Source organism: Leptopilina heterotoma, unplaced genomic scaffold (genome assembly GCF_015476425.1).
Source record: "Leptopilina heterotoma isolate Lh14 unplaced genomic scaffold, ASM1547642v1 Lhet_81, whole genome shotgun sequence".
Taxonomy (NCBI): Eukaryota; Metazoa; Arthropoda; class Insecta; order Hymenoptera; family Figitidae; genus Leptopilina; species Leptopilina heterotoma.
This window is the reverse complement of record NW_025111185.1, coordinates 3,002,272-3,024,583: the sequence shown is the minus strand read 5'-3', so window position 1 is coordinate 3,024,583 and position 22,312 is coordinate 3,002,272. Positions and strand designations below refer to the sequence as shown.

The 22,312-nt window shown below is 27.3% G+C and overlaps 2 protein-coding genes across 4 annotated transcripts; both read right to left on the bottom strand.

Annotated features, from left to right (window-relative positions):
• Positions 1-734: 734 nt before the first annotated feature.
• Positions 735-15,998, bottom strand: LOC122511355. Of its 3 annotated transcripts, none has more exons than XM_043626531.1 (10): positions 15,691-15,998; positions 12,129-15,249; positions 9,763-10,172; positions 5,469-5,495; positions 5,190-5,327; positions 4,971-5,092; positions 4,733-4,857; positions 4,264-4,547; positions 3,950-4,132; positions 735-1,536 (listed from the first exon to the last, which is right to left on the bottom strand). In XM_043626531.1, the coding sequence occupies exons 2-10, from the start codon at positions 15,166-15,168 to the stop codon at positions 1,312-1,314; spliced, it is 4,554 nt and encodes a 1,517-aa protein (XP_043482466.1). In that variant the 5' UTR covers positions 15,169-15,249; positions 15,691-15,998; the 3' UTR covers positions 735-1,311. The 3 variants fall into 3 exon arrangements, with proteins under 3 accessions (XP_043482466.1, XP_043482467.1, XP_043482468.1); XM_043626532.1 differs by having other exon boundaries at positions 12,129-15,246; XM_043626533.1 differs by lacking the exon at positions 5,469-5,495.
• A 527-nt stretch (positions 15,999-16,525) lies between these two features.
• Positions 16,526-22,161, bottom strand: LOC122511353 (general transcription factor IIH subunit 1). Its single transcript, XM_043626527.1, has 8 exons — positions 22,010-22,161; positions 20,810-20,992; positions 20,395-20,596; positions 20,157-20,313; positions 19,537-20,079; positions 17,535-17,862; positions 17,188-17,363; positions 16,526-17,109 (listed from the first exon to the last, which is right to left on the bottom strand). Exons 2-8 carry the CDS (start codon positions 20,961-20,963, stop codon positions 16,987-16,989), a joined length of 1,683 nt encoding a protein of 560 aa, XP_043482462.1. The 5' UTR covers positions 20,964-20,992; positions 22,010-22,161; the 3' UTR covers positions 16,526-16,986.
• Positions 22,162-22,312: the final 151 nt, after the last annotated feature.

Sequence of the window (22,312 nt, the reverse complement as noted above, 5' to 3'; positions counted from 1 at the left end):
TTCTGATGTTAATATATATTTTAATATTTATGCTTTTCTTACTTACATAAGAAATACTATAGCTACAAAAAATTGTACCTATATTATATTTTCACTAAACGCATTTTTACAATTTACAAATATAATTTGATTTACAACTTTCAAAAATACATTCGCGCCAAACACGCAATCTCTAGACAATTTTATTTTTCTTTTCAATAAGTGAAAACTTCAACTTTATCGTAGGTTTTAAACAATTTGAATAATAATAATAATAATAATAATAATAATTTTTCATACTTATAAGCTGATATTCAAATTATCATCTACTGGAAAATATTTGTTTGATTTCGCCGCAAATTTATAGGAAGATCAAAACGGAACTTAGTCCAGATATAACTAAAATAAAATGTAATTTCTACATTAAAAATCTTAACATAACATTCATAAATTATGTACAAACATATTTGATCTACCATATAAAACTTTTCTCAATCAGAGACAACCGTCCGTTCTATAAAATGTGAGCTTTCTTCTATTTTAGTAAAAAATGTTTTTTAATATTTTTCAATATTTTTTAAAATTAAAATTAAAAATTCGATAATTTTTCAAAATAAAATTGTGTTTTAATTTCACAAACAAAATATGTACATTTAAAAACAAATAAAAGGAGAAAATGAAAATTATTCAAGAAATTTGAATTTCTTTAGTGTTGTCCCTGCTTTAAGAAATTACAATTCTTCTTTTTAATTTTAAAATAAACAGGTATTTCTTATCGAGGAAAATTTTAATCTCTCATATGAAATTAAACGAAAATTAAAAAAATAAATTATTGTTGACAACAAAAATTAGTTAATCAAATAAAAGAAATGTGAAAAGAAATCTGCAGTTCATGTTGAACAGAAATTATCATAACTTTAGTCTATATCACTTGAAACCTTAAACGCTTATGTAAACTTTCCAGAGAATTTTTGAATTCACAATTTTTTTTTGCTTTGAAGCAATACAAATATCTACTGAATTTTATTTCTATATTCACACACTATATTTTGCGAAATTCTTCGCAGAAAATAAACTATTGTAATGGCGAAACTTGGGCATAAGTTTAATTATTACGAAGTAGTGCGTATATTACATATGTTCGGTGTGCCTTTATGCTTTTTTTTTCTTTTTCTTTACAACTTATAGTCTATAATTTTCATTCTCGATTATGCTTCATTACCAAAAATGTTTATTCACAGTTTTTTTTTTTGCCCTTTTTAAGTGCACATTGAGAGCGTTCAATAAAAAAAAATGTTTAATGACTGAATTGTTCAATCTAGTTTAGCACCACTATGACATTTCTGTTTCATTTAAAATTTGAGTAAAGCTTTGTGGAATACAGTTCACATTTTGAGCAGGTAACTGTAAATTGGAAGTTGCATTTAATCCTTCAACTGCTTCAAAAACAGAATTTGAGGAGTTAACATTACTACCAGATACTATATTTTTTATTTTCATAAAGTGATAATGAATTCCGTCGATTTCGGCCCAGATTCTTCTCACTTCTTTAAATAACTGAAAATAATATTTTATTAGAAACACTACACCCAATAAAAATATTTATTATTTACGAATTTCTTTAATTGTCAAATTAATCGAAAACATCAATAACTTCATTTTTGAATAAATATTTAATCGTTACTATTTTTCCATAGGAATTAAAATTCTTCAAAACATTCAAATTCAAACCTTTTAAAATTCAATAAGTTAGAAGAATATTTTATTATAAAACATAAAGAAATCGATCACTCCGAGTCGAAGACTCGGAGTAATCCATTTCTTCATGTTTTATTATAATTCAATTATTGTCCAAAATTTTAACTGAAATTCAGTTTTAAATCAATTTTTTTTAGAAAATTCTACGAGAGTTTAATTATTTAAATACAAAACGAAATAAATCATTGAATAATTGAATCACTGTACAAAAATGTTGTTATTTATGAAAAGAATTAAATTATTGAAAATAAATATTTATAAAAAATTTGTAAATAATTAAATTCCTGGCAAATTTTTATTATTTACGAAAATAATGAAAGGTTTGCGTGGAATGTCATTAAATTTTTTTTTAAATGATTTATTTTTATTTATAAAAATAATTGAATTTTTGTGAAGAATTTTATTAAACATTTTAAAAAATAATTGAATTTCAGCGCAAAATTTTAATACTTATGAAAATAATTGAATTTTTGTAATGAATTTTATTGAAATTGTTGATAATTAAATTCTTTCGAGGAATTTTATAGAAATAATTGAATTTCTTTGAAATTTTTATTATTTATAAAAATAAGTTAATATTTGTCTAGAATACCTATTATTAAAATTTTCAAAAATAATTGAATTTCTGGGCAAAATTTTATTACTTATGAAAATAATTGAATTATTGCGAAAAATTTTATTAAAATGTTTAAAAAGAATTGAATTTCTTTGAAATTTTTATTCTTTATAAAAATAAGTTAATATTTGTCTAGAATATTATTAAAATTTTCAAAAATAATTGAATTTCTGGGCAAAATTTTATTACTTATGAAAATAATTGAATTTTTGAAAAGAATTTTATTATTGAAAATAATTGAATTATTGTGAAAAATTTTATTAAAGTTTTTGAAAATAATTAATGTTTTGCTGTAAACAATTTTATTGAAATTCTTGAAAATAATTAAATGTTTGCGAAGAATTATTATTATTTATAAAAATAATTGAGTTTCATTATTTTTTAAAATAAATGAATTCCTGTAAAGAATTTTATTATTTATAAAAATAATTGAATTTCATTATTTTCGAAAATAATTGAATTCCTATAAAGAATTCTATTATTTATCAAAATAATTGAATTATTGTAAAGAATTTTATTGAAATTCTTTAAAATAATTGAATGTTTGCAAAGAATTTTATTATTTATAAAATTATAAAAATAATTGAATTTTTGTGTAGAATTTTATCAAAATTATCGAAAATAATTGAATTTATGCTAAGAATTTCATTATTTTTGAAAAAGAATTGAATTCCTGTGAAGAATTTTATTAAAACTTTTAAAACTAATTAAATTTCTGTGCAAAATTTAATTACTTATGAAAATAGTTGAATTTTTGTAAAGAATTTTATTGAAATTGTTGAAAATTAAATTCTTTTTATGAATTTAATAAAAATAATTGAATTCCTTTAAAATTTGTAATATTTATGAAAATAATTAAATATTTGTGTAGAATATGTTTAACATTTTTTTGAAATAGTTGAATTGAGGCTCCGGATCTTAAAAGGGCACTTTCACCATGTAAAGTCTATGCGGAAAGTGCCCTTTCAAGATTCGGAGCCTCAATTGCTTTGATAAATTTTATTATATGTAATAGTAGATATTGAAAGTCATTAAATTGAGGAAAATTTTTGATAATAATCGAAACTTTGTCAATGATTTTATTAAAATCTTTGAAAATAATTGAATTATGGCGAGAAATTATGCTACTTTGAAATCTTGAAGATGATTTTAAAAAAATTTTTGAACATAATTAAATTTTTGAGAAGAATTTAATAAAATTTTTAAAAAATTCAATTATTTTCAAAAGTAATAAATATTGAAAATAATTTAATTTTTGCAATCATTCGTAACTTCTACAAAATTCAATTCTTTTAGTGTTTTTAACTAAAATTCTTCTATGAATCTATTATATTTAATAATTAATTAAATATACCTAATAATAAAAAATTGAACTAATTTCTGAAGAATTTGAATTAGTAAAATTTTTCAAAAGTCTAAGTTCTTTAAAATTTGTAATTAAATTCATTAAAAATTGAAATTTTACAAAATTGAACGCAAATAAAATATATTTCGTTCAAATAAAATTTTTCTCTGGGCGTAAAAATACATATCCCTCAAAGTAGAACGAAAATGTTATTAAGTTTAAATATTATTTTAAGATATTTAAAAAAATACCTGATTTAACCACGATTCGTCGGCCAGAAGTTCATTAAGTATTATGGTTGTATCTTTGTGCGGATCTGCAACTCTCTTGTCGCCCACTCTTCTTGCACATTCCAAAAACATAATATATTTCTGATGCGCTACCTTATTAAAAAGTGCGATTTTCGTTTGACAGGTTCGACAGAACAAGAAATCCTAAAATTGACAATGAAAATTAGAAACAAGCAGAATTTAGTAAAATTCGAGTGATTGTTAATTATTAGTGGTATAAATGAATGTAATTATATAAAATACAAAATAATTAAATGTAAAGAAAAAGTAATTACCTTTTCTTGAATAACTTTTGGATCAAGTGGTGAACCTTCCAAAGTAGTTCCATTATATGGTTGTCCATAGAGTAAAACTCTGGTGTTTACTTTATCATTTTCGCAACCAGCGCAAAGTTTTCCTTTATATTCAGACTGCGGCAAATCTTTAAGAATATTTAAGCATGGCCACGTTGAAACGGCCGTTATGACATTTGAACGCCACTTAGTGGTTGACAATAAACGCTGCTTTCTTTCCTCCGTTACGTCATCAACAGTTTTTACATTCGACAAGAAGTAATCATCTATATAAAAAGAAAGAAAGGAGATAAAAATAAGAATAAAGATAGAATAAAGAAAAAAGTAAAGATAAGAAGAAAACAATAAAGAAAGAAGAAAAAAATAAAGAATGAATAAAAAAATAAATAAAAAATTCGCGTGAAAAGAATATTCCGCATATTTAAAATCTTTATTCAAATTCGTAACTAACCTTGTTCTTGGAATATTTCTGTCAGGAAATTCGAATCCAATGCCTGAGATATTAAAGTTTGAATGTAAACTTCAAAATTATCTTGATACTTTTCAGTTTCTTTCATACACTTATCAATGAATTCGCTGTAAAAATATTAATAGATTACTATTTTTTATATTCGGTTTAATAGAAAATTCGAACTGATTACTGTTTCTCGAATTCTTGATAAATAATTCAAATAGTAATTAACAATTACCTATCCTCAACAATCATTTCTTCTCTCAGAAATTCGACTACAGTTTCGAGTTTATCTTGCTGCCAAAATTTAACTGGAACTTGCTGATAAGTATTACGATTTTGCGGTGACCATCCAGAGTACTATTATTAATAAGTTCATTAGTTGAAAATAACACTAAAGTATTAATTAAATTAAATGATTAAATCATTATCATTATTAAACTAAAATTAAACTTACAGTAGATATATTTCGATAGAAAGTCTTTCCATTGGATTTGAATGGCTCGTATTTCTGAAGTAGCGTTTTTCCGTCAATTCTCCAAAGTGGTGGAAATTCTTCATCTAAATCAGCTTTCATGACAACAAATTCTCCAGACTGAAAGTTATAGTCAGAAATAAGTAAAAAAATAAATTAGAAATTAATGAAATCGAAAAATGGCCTTTAAAGTCTTTCAAACAGTCTATAAAAAAGACGAAACTAAAAAATTTTATTAGCTTATTTTAAATAAATTGTTACCCAATCATCTGCATCATTCATCGAACGCTGCATCCAATAATAAATATCGTTATTTTTAATTGAAATTAAATATGTTTTCAATTAGAATCAAATTTAAATTTATTAGTTTTAAGTTTTCGTCCATGAAGTTCATAACGTTTATGATCAACAATTGAAATGAAAGAAAATATTTTTCTTGACAAAAACAATAAAACGTTTTGTTTTGTTTTGTTTACAAATTTCTCTTTTTAATATTGATTAATTATTTATTATTAATCGATTACTATCAACAATTCGCGCGCGGCTGACTTCTCACTAACTTTTTTAATAAAAATTAGCAATTTTAAAAATAGAACGTAAAAATTTTTAATTCAAATTTTTTTTTATAAAAATAAAATATGAATTGGAATATATAATTTTAATATAAAATTCTGAATTTTGTGTCTTTTTTGTTTGACTCATAAACTATAAAATTACCACAAATTCTAATACAAAACCTTCAATTTTTTTAATTTCTGACAAAAATTTCTTTTTAAATAACACAGTGCAACACATAAAATGTGCACTAAGTTTTGACTTCAGTTTCTGAAAGTACTTATCGAAACTAGCAAAAACCTATTTCAGTTTTGCTAGATTAGCTCGGATTTAAATTTTATCGACATTTGAATTTTCACATTTTTCAGTTTTCTGATACGGGCTGATGGGAACACTGGCTATAAAAAGTTTATTAAAAAAATTCGCAATGGTCAAAATTTGAAAAGCAATAATCCCTCTTTAATTAGAAAGAAAGAAAACAAAATTTGGTCGAAAATTGTTCCAGTTACGAATTTTTTTTGGCTTGTTTACATTTTTTGGTTTTATGAAACGGGCGGGTGAGAAAGCTGGCTATTAAAAGATTATAAAAAAAATTCGTAGTGGTAATCATTTGAAGAGCAATAATTCGTCTTTAATTTCTGACTTTAAAAAAAAAATTTGGTCAAAAATTGTTCGAGTTATGAATTTTTTTTGACTTTTTCACATTTTTTGGTTTTTTGATAAAGCGGGTGGAAACGCTGGCTATTAAAAGTTTATAAAAAAAATTTGCAATGGTCACCATTTGAAGAGCAGTAATTCCTCCCTATAGTTTCTGTCATTGAAAAAAAAATTTGGTCAAAAATTGTTCGAGTTATGAATTTTTTTCGTACTTTTTCAAATTTTTTTTATTTTTGATCTGGGCGGGTGAGAACGCTGGTTATTAAATTTTTCTTTTTTAAAAACGCAATGGTCACATTTTGCAGAGCAATAATTCTTCTTTAATTTCTTTCAAAGAAAAAAAATTTGGTCAAAAATTGTTCTAATTATGCTTTTTTTTTTACTTTTTCACATTTTTCGATTTTTGATACGGGCGGGTGGGAACGCTGGCTATTAAAAATAAATTTAAAAAATTCACAACGGTCAAATTTTAAAATGTAATAATCCTTCTTTAATTTCTGATAAAAGAAAAAAAATTGGTAGAAAATTATTCGTGTTATTTATTCATTTCTGTACATTTGTATACCCGCAGTCCTGTGCAACCGAGGGTTTTGATTTTTTTTAAATTTTTTCGAAACCAAATATTTCGAATCAAATATTTTATCTTGAGCAGAAATTAAATAGGGATTATTGCTCTTTAAATTGTGCCCATTACGAATTCTTTTTATAAATTTATAATATTCAGTATTCCCACTTCCGTTATCAGAAAACCGAAAATTAAAAAAAAAGTAAAAAAAATTAATAACTTGAACAATTTTTGACCAAATTTTTTTTCTTGGGCAGAAATTAAAGACGGATTAATGCTCTTTAAATTGTGATCATTCGAAATTTTTTTATAAATTTTTAATAGCCTGCGTTCCCACCCGCCTGATCAAAAAATTGAAAAATGTGAAAAAGTCAAAAAAAAATTCATAACTCGAACAATTTTCGACCAAATTTTTTTTTCAATGTCAGAAATTAGGTTGGAATTACTGCTCTTCAAATGGTGACCATTGCGAATTTTTTTTATAAACTTCTAATAGCCAGCGTTTCCACCCGCTTTATCAAAAAACCGAAAAATGTGAAAAAGTCAAAAGAAAATTCATAACTCGAACAATTTTTGACCAAATTTTTTTTTCTTTATCAGAATTTAAAGAGCGATTATTGCTTTTTAAATTATGACAATTGGGAATTTTGTGTAATAAACTTTTAATAGATAGCGTTCCCACCCTCTCGTATTAGAAAAACCGAAAAATTTGAAAAATTACAAAAAAAAATTCATAACTCAAATAATTTTCGACCAAATTTTTTTTCAATGTCAGAAATTAAAGAGGAATTATTGCTCTTCAAATGGTGACCACTGCGAAATCTTTTTTAATAATCTTTTAATAGCCAGCTTTCTCACCCGCCCTTTTCATAAAACCAAAAAATGTAAAAAAGCCAAAAAAAAATTCGTAACTGGAACAATTTTCGACCAAATTTTTTTTCTTTCTCTGTAATTAAAGCGGGATTATGGCTTTTCAAATTTTGACCATTGCGAATTTTTTTAATAAACTTTTTATAGCCAGTGTTCCCATCAGCCCGTATCAGAAAACTGAAAAATGTGAAAATTAAAAAAAAATTCAAATGTCGATAAAATTCAAATCCGAGCTAATCTAGCAAAACTGAAATAGGTTTTTGCTAGTTTTGATAAGTACTTTCAGAAACTGAAGTCAAAACTTAGTGCACATTCGATGACCTCAAAAATGTTGCACTGTGTAACTTAAATCTTGAACAACTATCATAAAATAAATAAAATTGATTTATTTATTTCATTTAAACGGGTTAATTTTACTTAAATATTTCAAAATTAATTCAATTTCAAAAGAGTTGCGTTTATAATTTTCATAAATAAATGAACTTATAACGGTTTCAATTTGTGATTTTATAAAATTTTAATGTTGAATGACTTTAATTAGAAATTTTTATGAACTTAGATTTTTAAAAAATGTTAATAATTCAAAATCTTTTAAAATTAGTTAAATTAGTCAACATATATTTAATTGATTATTAAAAATAATGGATTTGTAGAAGAATTTTAGTTGAAAACATTAAAAAAAATTGAATTTTGAAGAAGTTACAAATGATTGCAGAAATTCAATTATTTTCAAAAGTAATAAAATTCTAATTACAAAATTCAATTATGTTCAAAATTTACAAAAAAATCTCGACAAAATCCCAATTATTATCTTTATAAATAAAAAAATTCTTCTTCAAAATTCAATTATTTTTAAAAAAATTAATAAAATTCTTGTAAAAATTTCAATTATTTTCAAAAATTTTCCTAAATTTCAATGATTTTCAATAGGTATTTACTATTTTAATAAAATTACCCAAAAGAATTCACTTAATTAAAAACAATTTTAATAAAATTGTACGCAAACATTTCATTATTTTCATAAATAATAAAAATTTCACAGGAATTAAATTATTTACAAATTATTTTCAGATATAATAAAACTCATCGCAGAATTTCAATTATTTTTAATACAATTTTAATCGAATTCCTTGAAAAATGTAACTATTCTGAAAAATTATATTAAAATTCGTTAAAAGAATTTAATTATTTAAAAATTTGTTAATAAAATTTTTTATATGAATTAAATTTTACGAAACATTCAATTATTCAATAAATAATTTACTTTTGTATTGAAATAATTGAATTCTCGTAAATTTTCTAATAAAGCTTGATTTGAAAATGAATTTTAGTTTAAATTTTAGATAATAATTGAATATGAAAATAATTTTGAAGAAGTTACAGTAACAACTGGTAACAATATTCTTATAATGTAAAATAATGATTTTAGCACTTGGTCCTCTTTAATTATTATAAAACATGAAGAAATCGATCACTCCGAGTCTTCAACTCGGAGCAATCGCTATCTTCATGTTTTATAACAATATTTTAAAAATTGATTAATTTCAAAAAGGTTTGAATTTAAAATTTTTGAAAATCTTAATTTCTATGGAAAAATAATAATTTTATTATACCTAAAACATGAAAAAATACCTACATATTTTCGATTTGTCAAACAATATTTTTTAAAGAAAAAAAAAAAAAAAATAACAAAAGCATACACAAAAACTAACTTCAAACTGCGGACAGAATGAATGAAAGAATACGGAGATTAATATATAATTAATATATAATATTAATATATAATTGAAAGTTTAAATAAAAAAGTATTTTTTCTAAATGTTGATTATATAAACGTTGTGAACGTCACCAGTGTTAATTTCCCGTGTGTGAATTAACAATAATAAATGAAGTATAATTGACACAAACCTTAAATGGTGAAATATCTATATCTTCATCACTGACAGCAGCTAGTGATTTTTCATCACTTCTGGAAGAATTTTTATGGCTATTCGAATGTCGTGAGTGTACATCGTGTTTCTTCCTTCCGCTCTTCTTGGGAACGGACAAATCACCAGATGAATATCCATCCTCATCCATAACTTTTCGCGATCTTTTACTAATTACAGGTCTGCCTCGTTTTTTCCGCTTGTCCTCCTCATCGCCAGCAAGTTTCGCGGCCGGAGTCCAGGCCGGATCAGAGTCTGAATCACCCAATTCCTCATCATTATCATAGTAATCAATGCCTTGCTGTTGATCCAGTAGTTTTTTCACAGACGACTTTTCCTTCGCTTTTCGTCGCGTTGTTTCCCGTCTTGGTGGTAATGCCAAGGAATTCGCTGAAAGGGAAAAAATCCAGAAAATATTAATAAAATACAATCCCTCCTCTATATTCTGATAATAACGTTAATTCTAAGTTTTTGTAAATTTCAATTATTTTCAAAATTTTTTTTTTAATTCTGTTACATATTTGATAATAAAAACACGATTATTTTCGAAAAATTGTAACAAAACTAAATAAAATATAATTTCAATAAAATTGGACGAAATTTACAATTGTTTTAATTTCGGGAATTCAAAAAACAAGAATTGTAATTCAGAGTTTTCAAAAAATTATATTATTAATAGGTATATTATAATATTAATTCTAACGAAGAATTTTATTATTTATGACAATAATAGATTTCTCGCCAAAAAAAAATTTATTTAAAATTTGTGGAAATACTAATTTAATTATTTAAAAAAAATTCAATTTCTATTTGAATTAAATAAATAATTCAATTATTGACAAGAATTTCATTAAAATTTTGGATAATAATTTAATTTATTCGAGAAATTTTACTTAAATTCATACAGAAAATAATTGAATTTTCGCGATGCACTTCTTTATTATTTACGAAAATAAAAAAATAATAAAATTTGTAAAAATACAAATTCAATTGTTTCGAAGAAAATTAAAATTCTTTCGTGTAATTTTAATATAAAAATTTTTGAAAATAATTGAATTCTCCCCAAAAAACTTTATTACTTACAAATATAATTGAATTCTTGCCAAGAATTAAATATCAAAATTTTCGATAATAATTAAATTCATTCGAGAAATTTTATTAAATTTATAATGAGAATAATTTAATTTTTGCGAAGCAATTTATTATTTTTATGAAAATAATAAAATTTGTAAAAATACAAATTGAATTGTTTCAAAGAAAATTTAAATTCTTTTAAAGAATTTAATTAAAATTTTATTGAAAGTAATTGAATTCTAAACAATTTTATCAAAATTCTTTAAAATAATTGAATTTCTCCCAAAAATTTTATTACTTATAAAAATAATTGAATTCTTGACTAGAATTGCACTAAAATTTGTAATTTATTTCAAAGAAAATTAAAAATCATTAGATTAATTTAATTAAAATTGTTTTTAAAATGAGTACATTGAATTTTTATAAAGAATTGTATCAAAACTTTTGTAAATAGATTAAATTATTTCGATGATTTTAATTTAAATTGCATTGGATAATATTAAATTTCCGCGAAGAATTATATTATTTATGAAAATAATTGAAATGTTGTAAAGAATATTAATACAATTTTTAAATACTTTCTAATAAAATAAAAAAAAAAATTTTTTAATTATTCAAAAATTGAACTTGATTTTTGAAAATAAGTGTTTGAAATTTGACTAATAATAATAAATTAAATAAATTTACTAATTTTCAGAAATTCTTTTGATAATTGAATTATTAAAAAAAACACAAGTTGACAAGAAATAATACAGTTTAATATTGAATTATTTTAAATTCGAAATTTAATTTAACAAAAGTTTGATAATTCAAATAACTTCAAGAAAAATTCAGAAAAATTTATAATTCTTTAGAAAAAAAGATTTGACTGTAATAATTTTTCGCACTTTTGAAAATCAAGACCCTTTGGACACGGAAACGTTTATGTCCTCCACATAACGTCTTAAAAACGTTTTTAGAATATTGGATGTTCTGAAGCCGTTATGTAGCGGACATGAAACGTTTTAGGAACGTTTCTAGAACAAAGACGTTTCCGTGTCCAGAGAGAGATAAGTTGCATTTTATACGACAAAACTAGTATTTTGCTACAATGTATCGAAAAAAATGCGAAATAGTCGCATTTTTCGTAAATAAACAGAAAAAATAGACTTTTTTTAAAACAGTCGAAAAAATCGTCTGATTTGAAAATAGTCGAAAAAATTCTCTTTTTTTTTGAAAATAATCGAAAAAAGTCGAAAGGCCTTAGAAAATAATAAAAGAAGTTAAGTGTACCAGTTTTTTTCGTTTTCGTCACTATCGGAATTCCAGCTGCAGCAGCCGCAGCAGCAGCGGCAGCCGCTTTTCTCTTCCTATCAGTCGGACCTCCAGGTTTAATAGGTCTTCCTTTCTTCGCCTTGACCTCACTTTTCGGAACATTCGAACCTCCACCAGTAGCAGTAGCACCACCAGCACTTGCATTCGTAGCAGCAGCAGTAGCAGCAATATTATTATTCTTCTTCTCACTTTTCTTCATACTAAACGGAAAATCATCATCACTACTAAATCCCCCATCACTAGAATCGAAATTCTTATTCTTCCTCTCCTTTGGTAGCGGAAAATACCTAGGATCATTCGCATAGTCAATCTGCGGTATCTCCTTCATTTTCTGACTCTGACTCTTGTAACCATCCCCATTCATTCCTCCCTCACTCGTTCTTATCACCGGTTCCGGAGGAATATACGGTTTCGATCTATTCCAAGACGCTTTTCTCCCACTTTTCAACGAATTCTCCGGCGATGGATCCCTGTCTCCCTGTAGAAACTTGAGGTAACTCGTCATAAAACCCGTGTTGGGTTCTTTTCCCCTTTTCGGATCGTTGACATTTTGATTATTTGTCATCATTTCGTCCTGTTGTAAAAATCCGAGTTCTTCCTCAATGTCGGGAACTATTACTTTTGGTTTATCATCACGAAGTTCGGGATAGTGGGTGGTTTGTGGTTCTCCGAGAGCGAGTGGCGGGAGATTTTCGACAAATTCGTGGGGATGATGATTGGGAGAGATGTGAAAAGTGGGAAAATAGGTGAGAGGGGGAGTATGATGGGTGATCAGTGATTGATGGGGTGGATTGGGGACGAAATTCGTCGAGTGTAATGGTGCTTGGGTGGGAAAGGAACTTGAGGGGAACATTTTCGAGTGTGGGGGTGGTAAATTCCATCGTTCGAATTCGAAATAACCGTTTTGTTGCTGATTATTAGTGTTAAGATGGGCTGGAGGTGGGATTCGGTTTAAGTACTCTGTGACCACGGCGCCGGAGGGACTTTCGTTCTTTTCTTTCTTTTTCTTTGTCGGTGATTCTGTTTTTCGTCGCTCGTCGATTTGTTTTACTTGATCAATGCTCGAAGCGGTGACAACAGACGGAGAAGCTTGTTGACAGACAGTTTGGAGATTTTTGACAATGCTCATGGGATCTCCTCGGCAGCTGCTTAAGTCCTGCAGGGGGAGTTGAGAGGCGTCGAAGTAATTTTGCTGTCGTTCTGGTAGAGTAGTGACTCGGTGGGTCTCGTGCAGACCAGGGAGTTGGTTCGAGCTGGTTTCGTAGGAATCGTATTTTCTAGGAGCACGATTTTCACTCTCCCAGTTGCAGATCTGTTGCTTTTGGAAGACAGAGTCCTGTCGCTCTAAGGTTTGTCTCTCGAAGGTTTTTTCCGCGTTGTAAGTTTTGATTTCGTTGGCGCCTAGGGCTCGAGTGATGACTGAAGAGTAGGCCACTTGACTCTGGGGGGACGGTCTCGGGACGGTGACATCCAAGGGCGATGGCGGAGTTATTTGTTGTTGTAGTCCGGTTTTGTAGGGCGGAGCTCCGCTGTTGCTGTCGTTGTGCTGCTGAAGGGGCGACGGAGAGGAAATGGTTGCCATCGGACTGTTGTACATTGGATAAGCGGGACTTGGCACGTGACCCAAGGGACTAGCCTGTGAGTGCGCTTGAAGGGGACTCGGTCTCCTGGGGACGACAACTCCGCAGTCTGGTCCATTTTGAGTGGAGGTGTTGGACGAGTAGGCGCTGTCGGTAGAGGCCGTGGATTTTGATCTTCCAGGATGGTGGTACTCCGAATCGCTCGTCGAACCCGCCGAGTAGTGTCTGTAGGGAGTTGTCGATTCGAAATGAACTTGTTGATTCAAAACGTGAAATTGTTGATTATGAAGATTTCCTGTCCTCTGGGGAATCTTGTTACTCCCATTATTACAACCAGAGTTCGTATAGTTAATGTTTCTCGAATCCATAATGGAGAAACTGATCGGCGACGATTGACTATTTTCATGTTGCTCATTGCGATTGGTAACCTCACTATAAATTTTTCCTTTCGTTTGATTTGCCTGCTGAGATGTAGTTTTGTTTTGCAGAGAGAAATTGGTTCTCTGTTTTTCATTAGCTGATCTTGCCGCAGAGTTGATAAAAATAGTTGACGGTGCTGTTCGCGAAGTTGAGACAATGCAAGACTGATGGGGCAAAGGTGTTTGAACTTTGGCAGAAGGCTGATTGTTGTTGGTTGAATAATTATTCGAAAGTGTATCGGAACTGTAATTGGTTGGTAATTGATGGAAAAATGTTTGTGCAGAAGTGACTGTGGATTTAATGGAAGAGACGGGGGAGGGGGACCTGGTGCCTTTCTTGTCGTAATTTGTCCCGGAGACAATGGGGGAATTTAGATTATTAATTGGTTGTCCACTTACAAAATGAGTATTGAAGGAATTATCGTAGGTTGAGACAGACTTTGTGGAGGGTGGTCCTGGAGATGAGGAAACGCTTTCGTGTGGCAGAATGCCAAAAGGACTGGGTAGTTGTGAATTATTTTGATGAGTCCATGCCAAAGTGGAAGCAGTTGGCGATGTAGAGGATGTTTGATGTTCGAAAAAGTTTGATTGATGTGCGGCACTGTAATTTTCTCTGAGATTTGAAATATCACTTTCGGGAGAAGTTTGTTTAATACCAATGACGGTTTGATTTTGAGCAAGTACTTGTCTGTGTTGAGTGGCATAGTGGGCTTGTTTCGAATTGCTGTGGTGGAATAAAGGTGAGAAGACATCGTAACTCGCAGGGGGTGGAGAAAGAAATCCCCCTGGATTAAAAGGTGATGGTTGTCCCGCCAGAGTTGCAGTTGTATGAGCCGCTTGTAAAATTAGTTGAGAAGTCGTTGCAGGAGGAGCTGCCTGACTATTCACTAAATTTTGATTAGCAAATTCACTATTTGCACTTGTTGCTTGAAAAGTACCGGCAGCACTTCCTGTACTTAGGCGGTTATACGATGTGTACCATGGACCACTGGAATCCATCACCTAATTTTGGCACTTAAGGTGCCTAATCCGGATGGTCTGCTTTTCGCATCTGACAGCCAACTATTCATCCAGTTTCTTCTGAAAAAAAAGTTTCATTAAAGAATAGCAAACACAAAAATTCACTAAATAAAAGTTTAACAATGCGACGTGGACTCGGAAAAATTAATCAATTTCCACATCTCATTGTTATACCGAAAATAGAAAATATAACAAAACTGAATTGCAAAATTTATTTTATATGTTTAATTGCAATTCGCAATTAAAAACTGAACTATTCGATCATTCAAAATTGAAAAGAATCTCCCATTAGCTCAACTTTTGATACATACCGAACCGAATAACAGAATTATAAAATTAATGTCATGTATGTGAGAATTGAGAAACAAGTTTCGGCACCAAACCATGTATTAGAAGATTCGCGATCAGGAAGGTCAGCGTCTTTCGAGATCTTGCCTCCTGGTGATTGAGACATGACGAACTGAAAGAAGTATATAATATAAAATTAAACTAAATGTTTACCTTAATTTTTGACTGTAGGCGCTGTTGTGGCTCATTTAATGTGAATATTAAGAAACATGGATCAACTTTTTATCGAATATATCAGAGAAATATGGCCACAGATCGGCGAATCGACACTTTACACTCGGAACAAAGATAAAAAAAAATCAAAACCGCAAGTCTTTTAAAACTCTCCAGTTTTCTCACGAATCATATTATATGTATTGAAGAATCTTTCAACTACGTTAAATTAAATTTATACAAATCTCTTATTCGAGAAAATTTGCTAACAAATATAATATGCACCACCACTGTCCATTATAGGCCGCCATTTTGAATTAAATCAACAATAGAAAAGCGCCACCTGTTGATTGTTAAACTAAAATGGCGCTAATTTTTAAAGAAAACATTTTTAATATAGAAAAAAAATTAACAATAATTTTAGTATATTTATAAATATAATTTTTATTGAAATAATGATGTAAAAACATGTTTTTAATAAATTTAAAAATACGTAATACTAATTACTTCTAACACAAATTGTAATTATAAATAGAATGATAATTAAAATTATATTAAAAGCGGTGATATTAACAAACTATGAAGACAGACTTGAATTCTAAACTGTAATTGTATGATAAGTCACAAATTCCATTCACGTAAGAAAATATTACAATTATTTGAATACACATTCACAGTAAATTACATTGTAGATATTACAGACATACAGTAAAATATTCTTTCCTTTTTTTCTATACGGATAAAGTGAATATATAAAAAGAAAATTAAAAAATAGTTTTCTGTAATTGCATTTTATTTTATTTTATTAATTTAAATAATTATAAAACATTACACACACTTTGATTTTTTTTTAATATTGAGAAATTTTAACGTAACAATTTTTTTGTATTACAAGTGATAACAATTTTTCTATTTTGAAGTTTTCTAAACGATTTACATATCGAATTTATATATACATAACATCCTTCTTTAATATTCAAAAATTGCGAAATAATTAAATTAACATATCACGAAAACCGAGATTCCCGATTTATTTGCATTGTGGTTCTTTAAAATAGGAGAGTAATATCAAATAATAAATAAGCAATTTCTACCTGAAGGGAAGGGATTTTCTTATAACATGCGTACTATCTATGTATCTCACTTTGGTTTTTTTTAATGATATTTGCGCCCTAAATTTACATTCTTCAATTACGGTAACATTTTTTGTAAAACTTAATATACATTCATTCATATTTATTTTGTTTTCATTTTAAATTTTTAAAAAAATTAAATTTGAAATGTATTCAATGACGGCTACCTCATATGCATTTTTCGTTGTTGCCAAACAGCAAATTTCTTGTAGGCTGCATTCAAAAGTTGATTTAAATGACTCGTTAAATGTTGACTAACTGCTGAGAATTCTCTCTGCATACGATCCTATAAAAATTGATTCTTTTTTGGCACTAATCAATTTTATTGATAAAAAAAATATTTGATATGGATTATGGAATTTACCTCAAATGGTTTGAGTTTTGCAGAATGAAACCTTTGAAGTGCCTCGTGCATACGAACGGCTTTATCTTCCAATTGAGGTGTTGTTGGTGGGAAACTTCTCCAAAAATGCTTAAGAAGTTCGCAAAGGCAAACGTAGACGTTGCGCAATTCTTTTTCTAAGTCTTTTGGTATTAGTTCTATGAAAAAGGAATTTCATTCTTTTAGAAGAAAATAATTATTGTAAATAATAAATAATTATCATAAATCAAATTCTATTTAGAAATAAAGTTACAATTTGCAAAAAATGATTCTTGAAAATTGCTTGTCATTCAAAGTAAATATGCAAAGTGAAAATTAATGAAACTTACGTCCGAGACTTTCTTCTCTAAAACCTTTCATTAAAGCTCCTCCGGGAGTCAGTTCTCCAAGAGCCAACACTGCTGCTCCTGGACTAACTAAAGTTTTCGAGTCTTGTCGCGGTAAATTGGTATTATTTCCCCATTTTGTTGTTTCTATCCTCATTTGATTTAATATTATTGGTATTTCTTTTTGATGAACTCCAAATTTTTCACTTCCCGGCACTGGTCCATGCAAATATCTATCGATTTGCGTTAATTTAAGAGGCATTACATTGTTTGTCTGTACGTCACAGCTCGTATCCAAATCATCGTATAATAATTTCTCCTGTATCCTGAGCTGTAGGACAAATAAAGGACAAATTAAAAATAAATAAGGAATAAATTAAGAACAAATGAAAAGAAAATTTTACTTTTCAGTAATACTTTTGACTCAGGGTTGCCACAAAAATTTAACTTTGTTTTTCCCCGACTTTTCCCTGATTTCCAGACAGAATTTTGACTTTTTCCCTCACCCTAAAGAATATTCTGATTCGCTCTAAAAATTATTAGATACTGAGAAAAATTTCTTTCATTGGAAAATTATTCGAAAATATCAATAACAATAATTAAATTTTAAATTCAAACCTTTTTTTTTTATAATAATGCTCTTGATACCTATTAAATTATTATCTAAAATTTTAACCGAAATTCATTTTTACATTAATTTTTCTTGAAAAATTTTACAAGAATTCAATTCTTTAAATACAAAATTAAATAATTTATTGAATAATTAAATGTTTCTTAAAATTTAATTTTTACGAAGAATTTTATTAACAACTTTTGAAAATAATTAATTTCTTTTAAGAAATTTAATTAAAATTTACTGAAATTTATTGAATTAAAGAATTTTATAACAATTTTTGAAAATAATAAACTGAAAACTTTTTCAAGAATTTTATTAAATTTTTTAAAAATACTTGAATTCCTGAGAAGATTTTAAATAATAATTTATGAAAATAATTGAATTCATGCGAAGAATTTTATTAAATTTTAAAGTTGAAAGAAGTTAACAATTTTTCCGAATTTAAATTTATTAAATTTTGTTTAAATAATTGAAATTTTGCCAAGAATTTTATTAAAATTTTTGACAATAATTGAATTCTTGAGAAGAATTTCGCTACCCATTTGTAAAGAAAATTTTAAAAAATTTTGAAAATAATTTAATCTCTTCATTTATAGTATTTTATTACTTTTCAGAAGAAATGAATACTTGTGACGAATTTTGATATTTATCAAAATAATTGACCTTTGGAAAAGAATTTTATTAAAATTCCTTAAAATAATTGATTTTATTGGGAGAATTTTGTTGTTTATCTAGTTAATTGAATTACTTAAAAATTTGTGGAAATAATTGATTTCCTGCGACGAATTAAAAGTTATTTATGAAAATAATTGAATTATTGCAACGAATTTTATTATTTTATTGAATAATTGAATGTTTCTTAAAATTGAACTCTTTCGGCAAGTTTTAATACAATTTTTAAGAATAATTGCATTTATCGAGGAATTTATTTAAAACTGTATGAAAAATATTTGAAATTCGGAGATGAAAATAATTGAATTCCTAAATGATATTTTATTATTTATAAAAATTATTGAATGTTTTTGTAGAATTAATTGTATCAAACATTTTTTTCAATAATTAAATTATTTGATCAATTTCATAAAAATAGTAAAATATTGAAAATCATTGAAAAAAAACGTTAACATTTTTATAATTGAATTTCTTCGAAGAATTTTATTACTTTTGAAAATAATTGAATTCTTGTGATGAATATTATTATTTTTTAAAAATAATTGAATTTAGCAAAGAATTTTTCTAAAATTCCTAAAAATAAATGAATTTTTGTGAAGGATTTTGTTATTTATCAACATAATTGCGTTAAAACTTTTGAAATAATTAAATAATATTAAAAAATTCATTCTGTGACAACCTGTGACTGAATATAAACAGAATTATTAAAAAACAAACCTTTTTAGTCTTTGGTTCGTCTAGATTATCATTTGTAGTGGGATGTTTACTCGCCGAAGAAGCGGATCCATTTAATTGTGGTTCGTTTGAATTTGTTGAAGATTTGGCAGTGCTAGCTTTCATGACCATAATGCTGTGTTGATTAAATCTTTTGATCATATTTTGATGTACAATATTACCAGAAGGCTTGTCTGCCTTTCCCACTTCACTACCGTAATTTTCATCTAAATTTTTATCCTCAAAAGAGGTGATATCCAGCAAGGGATCATTGATTCCCGTTTGAATGTCTTTCTTCATTTCTTGATCATCTATTTTGGCACACTCGGTGAATAGATCCTTGGTCCCTGCATTGATACGATCTCGATGAAAATAATGCGATTGAAAAAATTTCATCCAAAATTCTGATTCCTTCATTTTATTAGGCACATTTTCCTGGTGCTTTCTTTTAACAGCTGGATAGGTTTTAAATATACACTCTATTATATCGGTGGTTAAATTATATTTGAATCCATTGCATCCGTCAGCTTGTGGTTTGATATCGGCCTGAAATTTTATTAAAATTAGTTATATTAATTATATATTTCTTTTATCAAACATTTTCAAAATTGGTTTCAACTCACAAGAAAGGCGCCATTTACACCAATTTCTTGTTGTTGGACCTTTTTTGCCTGCATGTATTCGACGGCATGCTGTGCCCAAAATTCTTCAGACGAAACTACTTGAGTGATTACTAAATCGCGATATAATTGTAATAAAGATGGATTTTCTTGAAGTAACCTAAAAATAGTCGAGTGATAATTATAAAGTGTATCAATCTTTTTTAATTGATTTTTTATGTGCAATGAAAATCCTATTTACCTATTCTTTTCTTCTAGTTCTTTATTGACTTTCTTTTTGAATTTCGGTAGTAATTGTTGCAGCAATTCCTTCACATCGTCACGATCTTTGATTTGTGCTTCTTGGCCATTTTTATTTACAAAATGAAAAGTCGATGATTGTCCGTCATGTAAAACTACTTGCAGTTGAATTTTCGATTTCCCCTCGGGAGAGATTTTTTGCACTGAACATGAATAAATTATTTATAAAACAAATTTTGAATATAAGTTTAAATTTTAAATATTTGAAAAGAAATATGCAATAAAAAATAAATACAGTAAAAAATAAATTCAGTAAAAAATAAATACAATGAAAAATAAATTCAGTAAAAAATAAATACAATTACAAATTAAAATTAGAATAAGAAACATAGAAATATATAAATAAATAAACTTACGTTTAATGTCACCATATTTATGACTGACAGATACTTTGTTGCTTTTTTCTAGCATAAAAGCTATTCTTTCGTTCATCACATATAAAGTGCCATCTCCTTTTTTATAACGGACCTGTCCTACTTGCATAAGAACATCTTCCGATGATGTGGTCATGGTGGACGAGTTTTTTTAACAAGATTTATCTACAAATAAAAATCATCCAATTTGTATAATCAATTTGAAACTATTTAAAAGTTTTACGAAGAAAGAATTAATATACAGTTTGTCTGAAAAATTGCATTTCTCCAATATACCTGTCAATTTTCGTTTTTTCAAAAAAATTTCAACTTTTATACGAAGAATACGAACTCATTTAATTTTCATTTTTTTGCAGATTGAAAAATGTTTCAATTCAAAGCTTTCGGCTAACTAGTGTATAGTCAATAAATTAGGCGTTAAAAAACTAGTTTCTCAGGTAGAGTTAACTTTGTACATTGAGTCGATTTTGTAATATTACTTTTAATTACGCAATGCAAGCAATGCTTTCAAACTTTCTTTGTTCGTCATAAATAGGTATAATCTCAATGTTCATTGTACCTTAAAAAAATGAATTTTTGAATTTAAAAAATAATCAGTTTCCATTACAAAAGAAAAATATTCCAGCAGGAAAATATGCCCCCCACATTAATTAACATTGAGAGTATTTTACAATGACAGATATTTTGAAAAAAGCACACTAAATATATATTAAGAAATAAGACGTTTCTACAAAAAAAAACACACGCCACTACCTTTAAAATAAATATTTCAAACGAAAAAATTCAAATTTTTCATACAGAAATACACTGATTAAAGTTAAGAAAAAATTATTTCAGTATTTTAGTATAAAATAATATTATAAGCACTTTTTATTTTTCAGTGTCCTTGAATATAAAAAAACTATTTTTTAAATGGTTAAATAAAATTAGCAAATAATATTTACAATACAGAAATTTGAGGAAAGAATTGTTAAAAAAAACAATATACACATTCTCATAGGTAATAGGTCTCATAAATCGGTAATCCGACACTGAAATGGTTATTATAGTTAGTCTACATTAATTTTTAATCGTTTTTCATTATTTTCCTGCGATTGCCGGCTCAGTTTTCTTTATTTAACGGCTAATCGCAGTATTCTTATTGAATTTGAACTAAATTAATGATGAAAAATTGTTATTTACCAGTAGAAAAGTGGAGAAAATTATAGAAGGACATTCGTCGCTCGACTCGGCCACCATATGCAGAACACATCGTGTCGTGTCGGATGGACGCATCTCGAATTGTCGACGACTACCACGACTACCGACGTTGTCGGCAACCAGAAACAACATCGACCTGTCTGACTAAAAAAAAAAACACTGCTAGTCAAATCAGCAATTCTCAAACTTCCTGTAAGTTGACAATTCAAGTCAGGTAATTATTTAATGTTTCTTTGTAAAATTTTATCTTATTTTGTCTTCATTTCAAAACATTATCAATTTTCT

Excerpts from the sequence above, each read along its gene's own strand:
- LOC122511353 (XM_043626527.1), bottom strand. The coding sequence starts at position 20,963 with ATGACCACATCATCGGAAGATGTTCTTATGCAAGTAGGACAGGTCCGT. Across the intron at positions 17,863-19,536 it reads ACGAACCAAAGACTAAAAAG|CTCAGGATACAGGAGAAATT; the intron begins GTTTGTTTTTTA and ends TTTGTCCTACAG. Across the intron at positions 17,364-17,534 it reads TAGAGAAGAAAGTCTCGGAC|AACTAATACCAAAAGACTTA; the intron begins GTAAGTTTCATT and ends CCTTTTTCATAG.
- LOC122511355 (XM_043626531.1), bottom strand. The coding sequence starts at position 15,168 with ATGGATTCCAGTGGTCCATGGTACACATCGTATAACCGCCTAAGTACA. Across the intron at positions 10,173-12,128 it reads GACGAAAACGAAAAAAACTG|CGAATTCCTTGGCATTACCA; the intron begins GTACACTTAACT and ends TTTCCCTTTCAG. Across the intron at positions 5,093-5,189 it reads TCTATCGAAATATATCTACT|TACTCTGGATGGTCACCGCA; the intron begins GTAAGTTTAATT and ends TATTAATAATAG.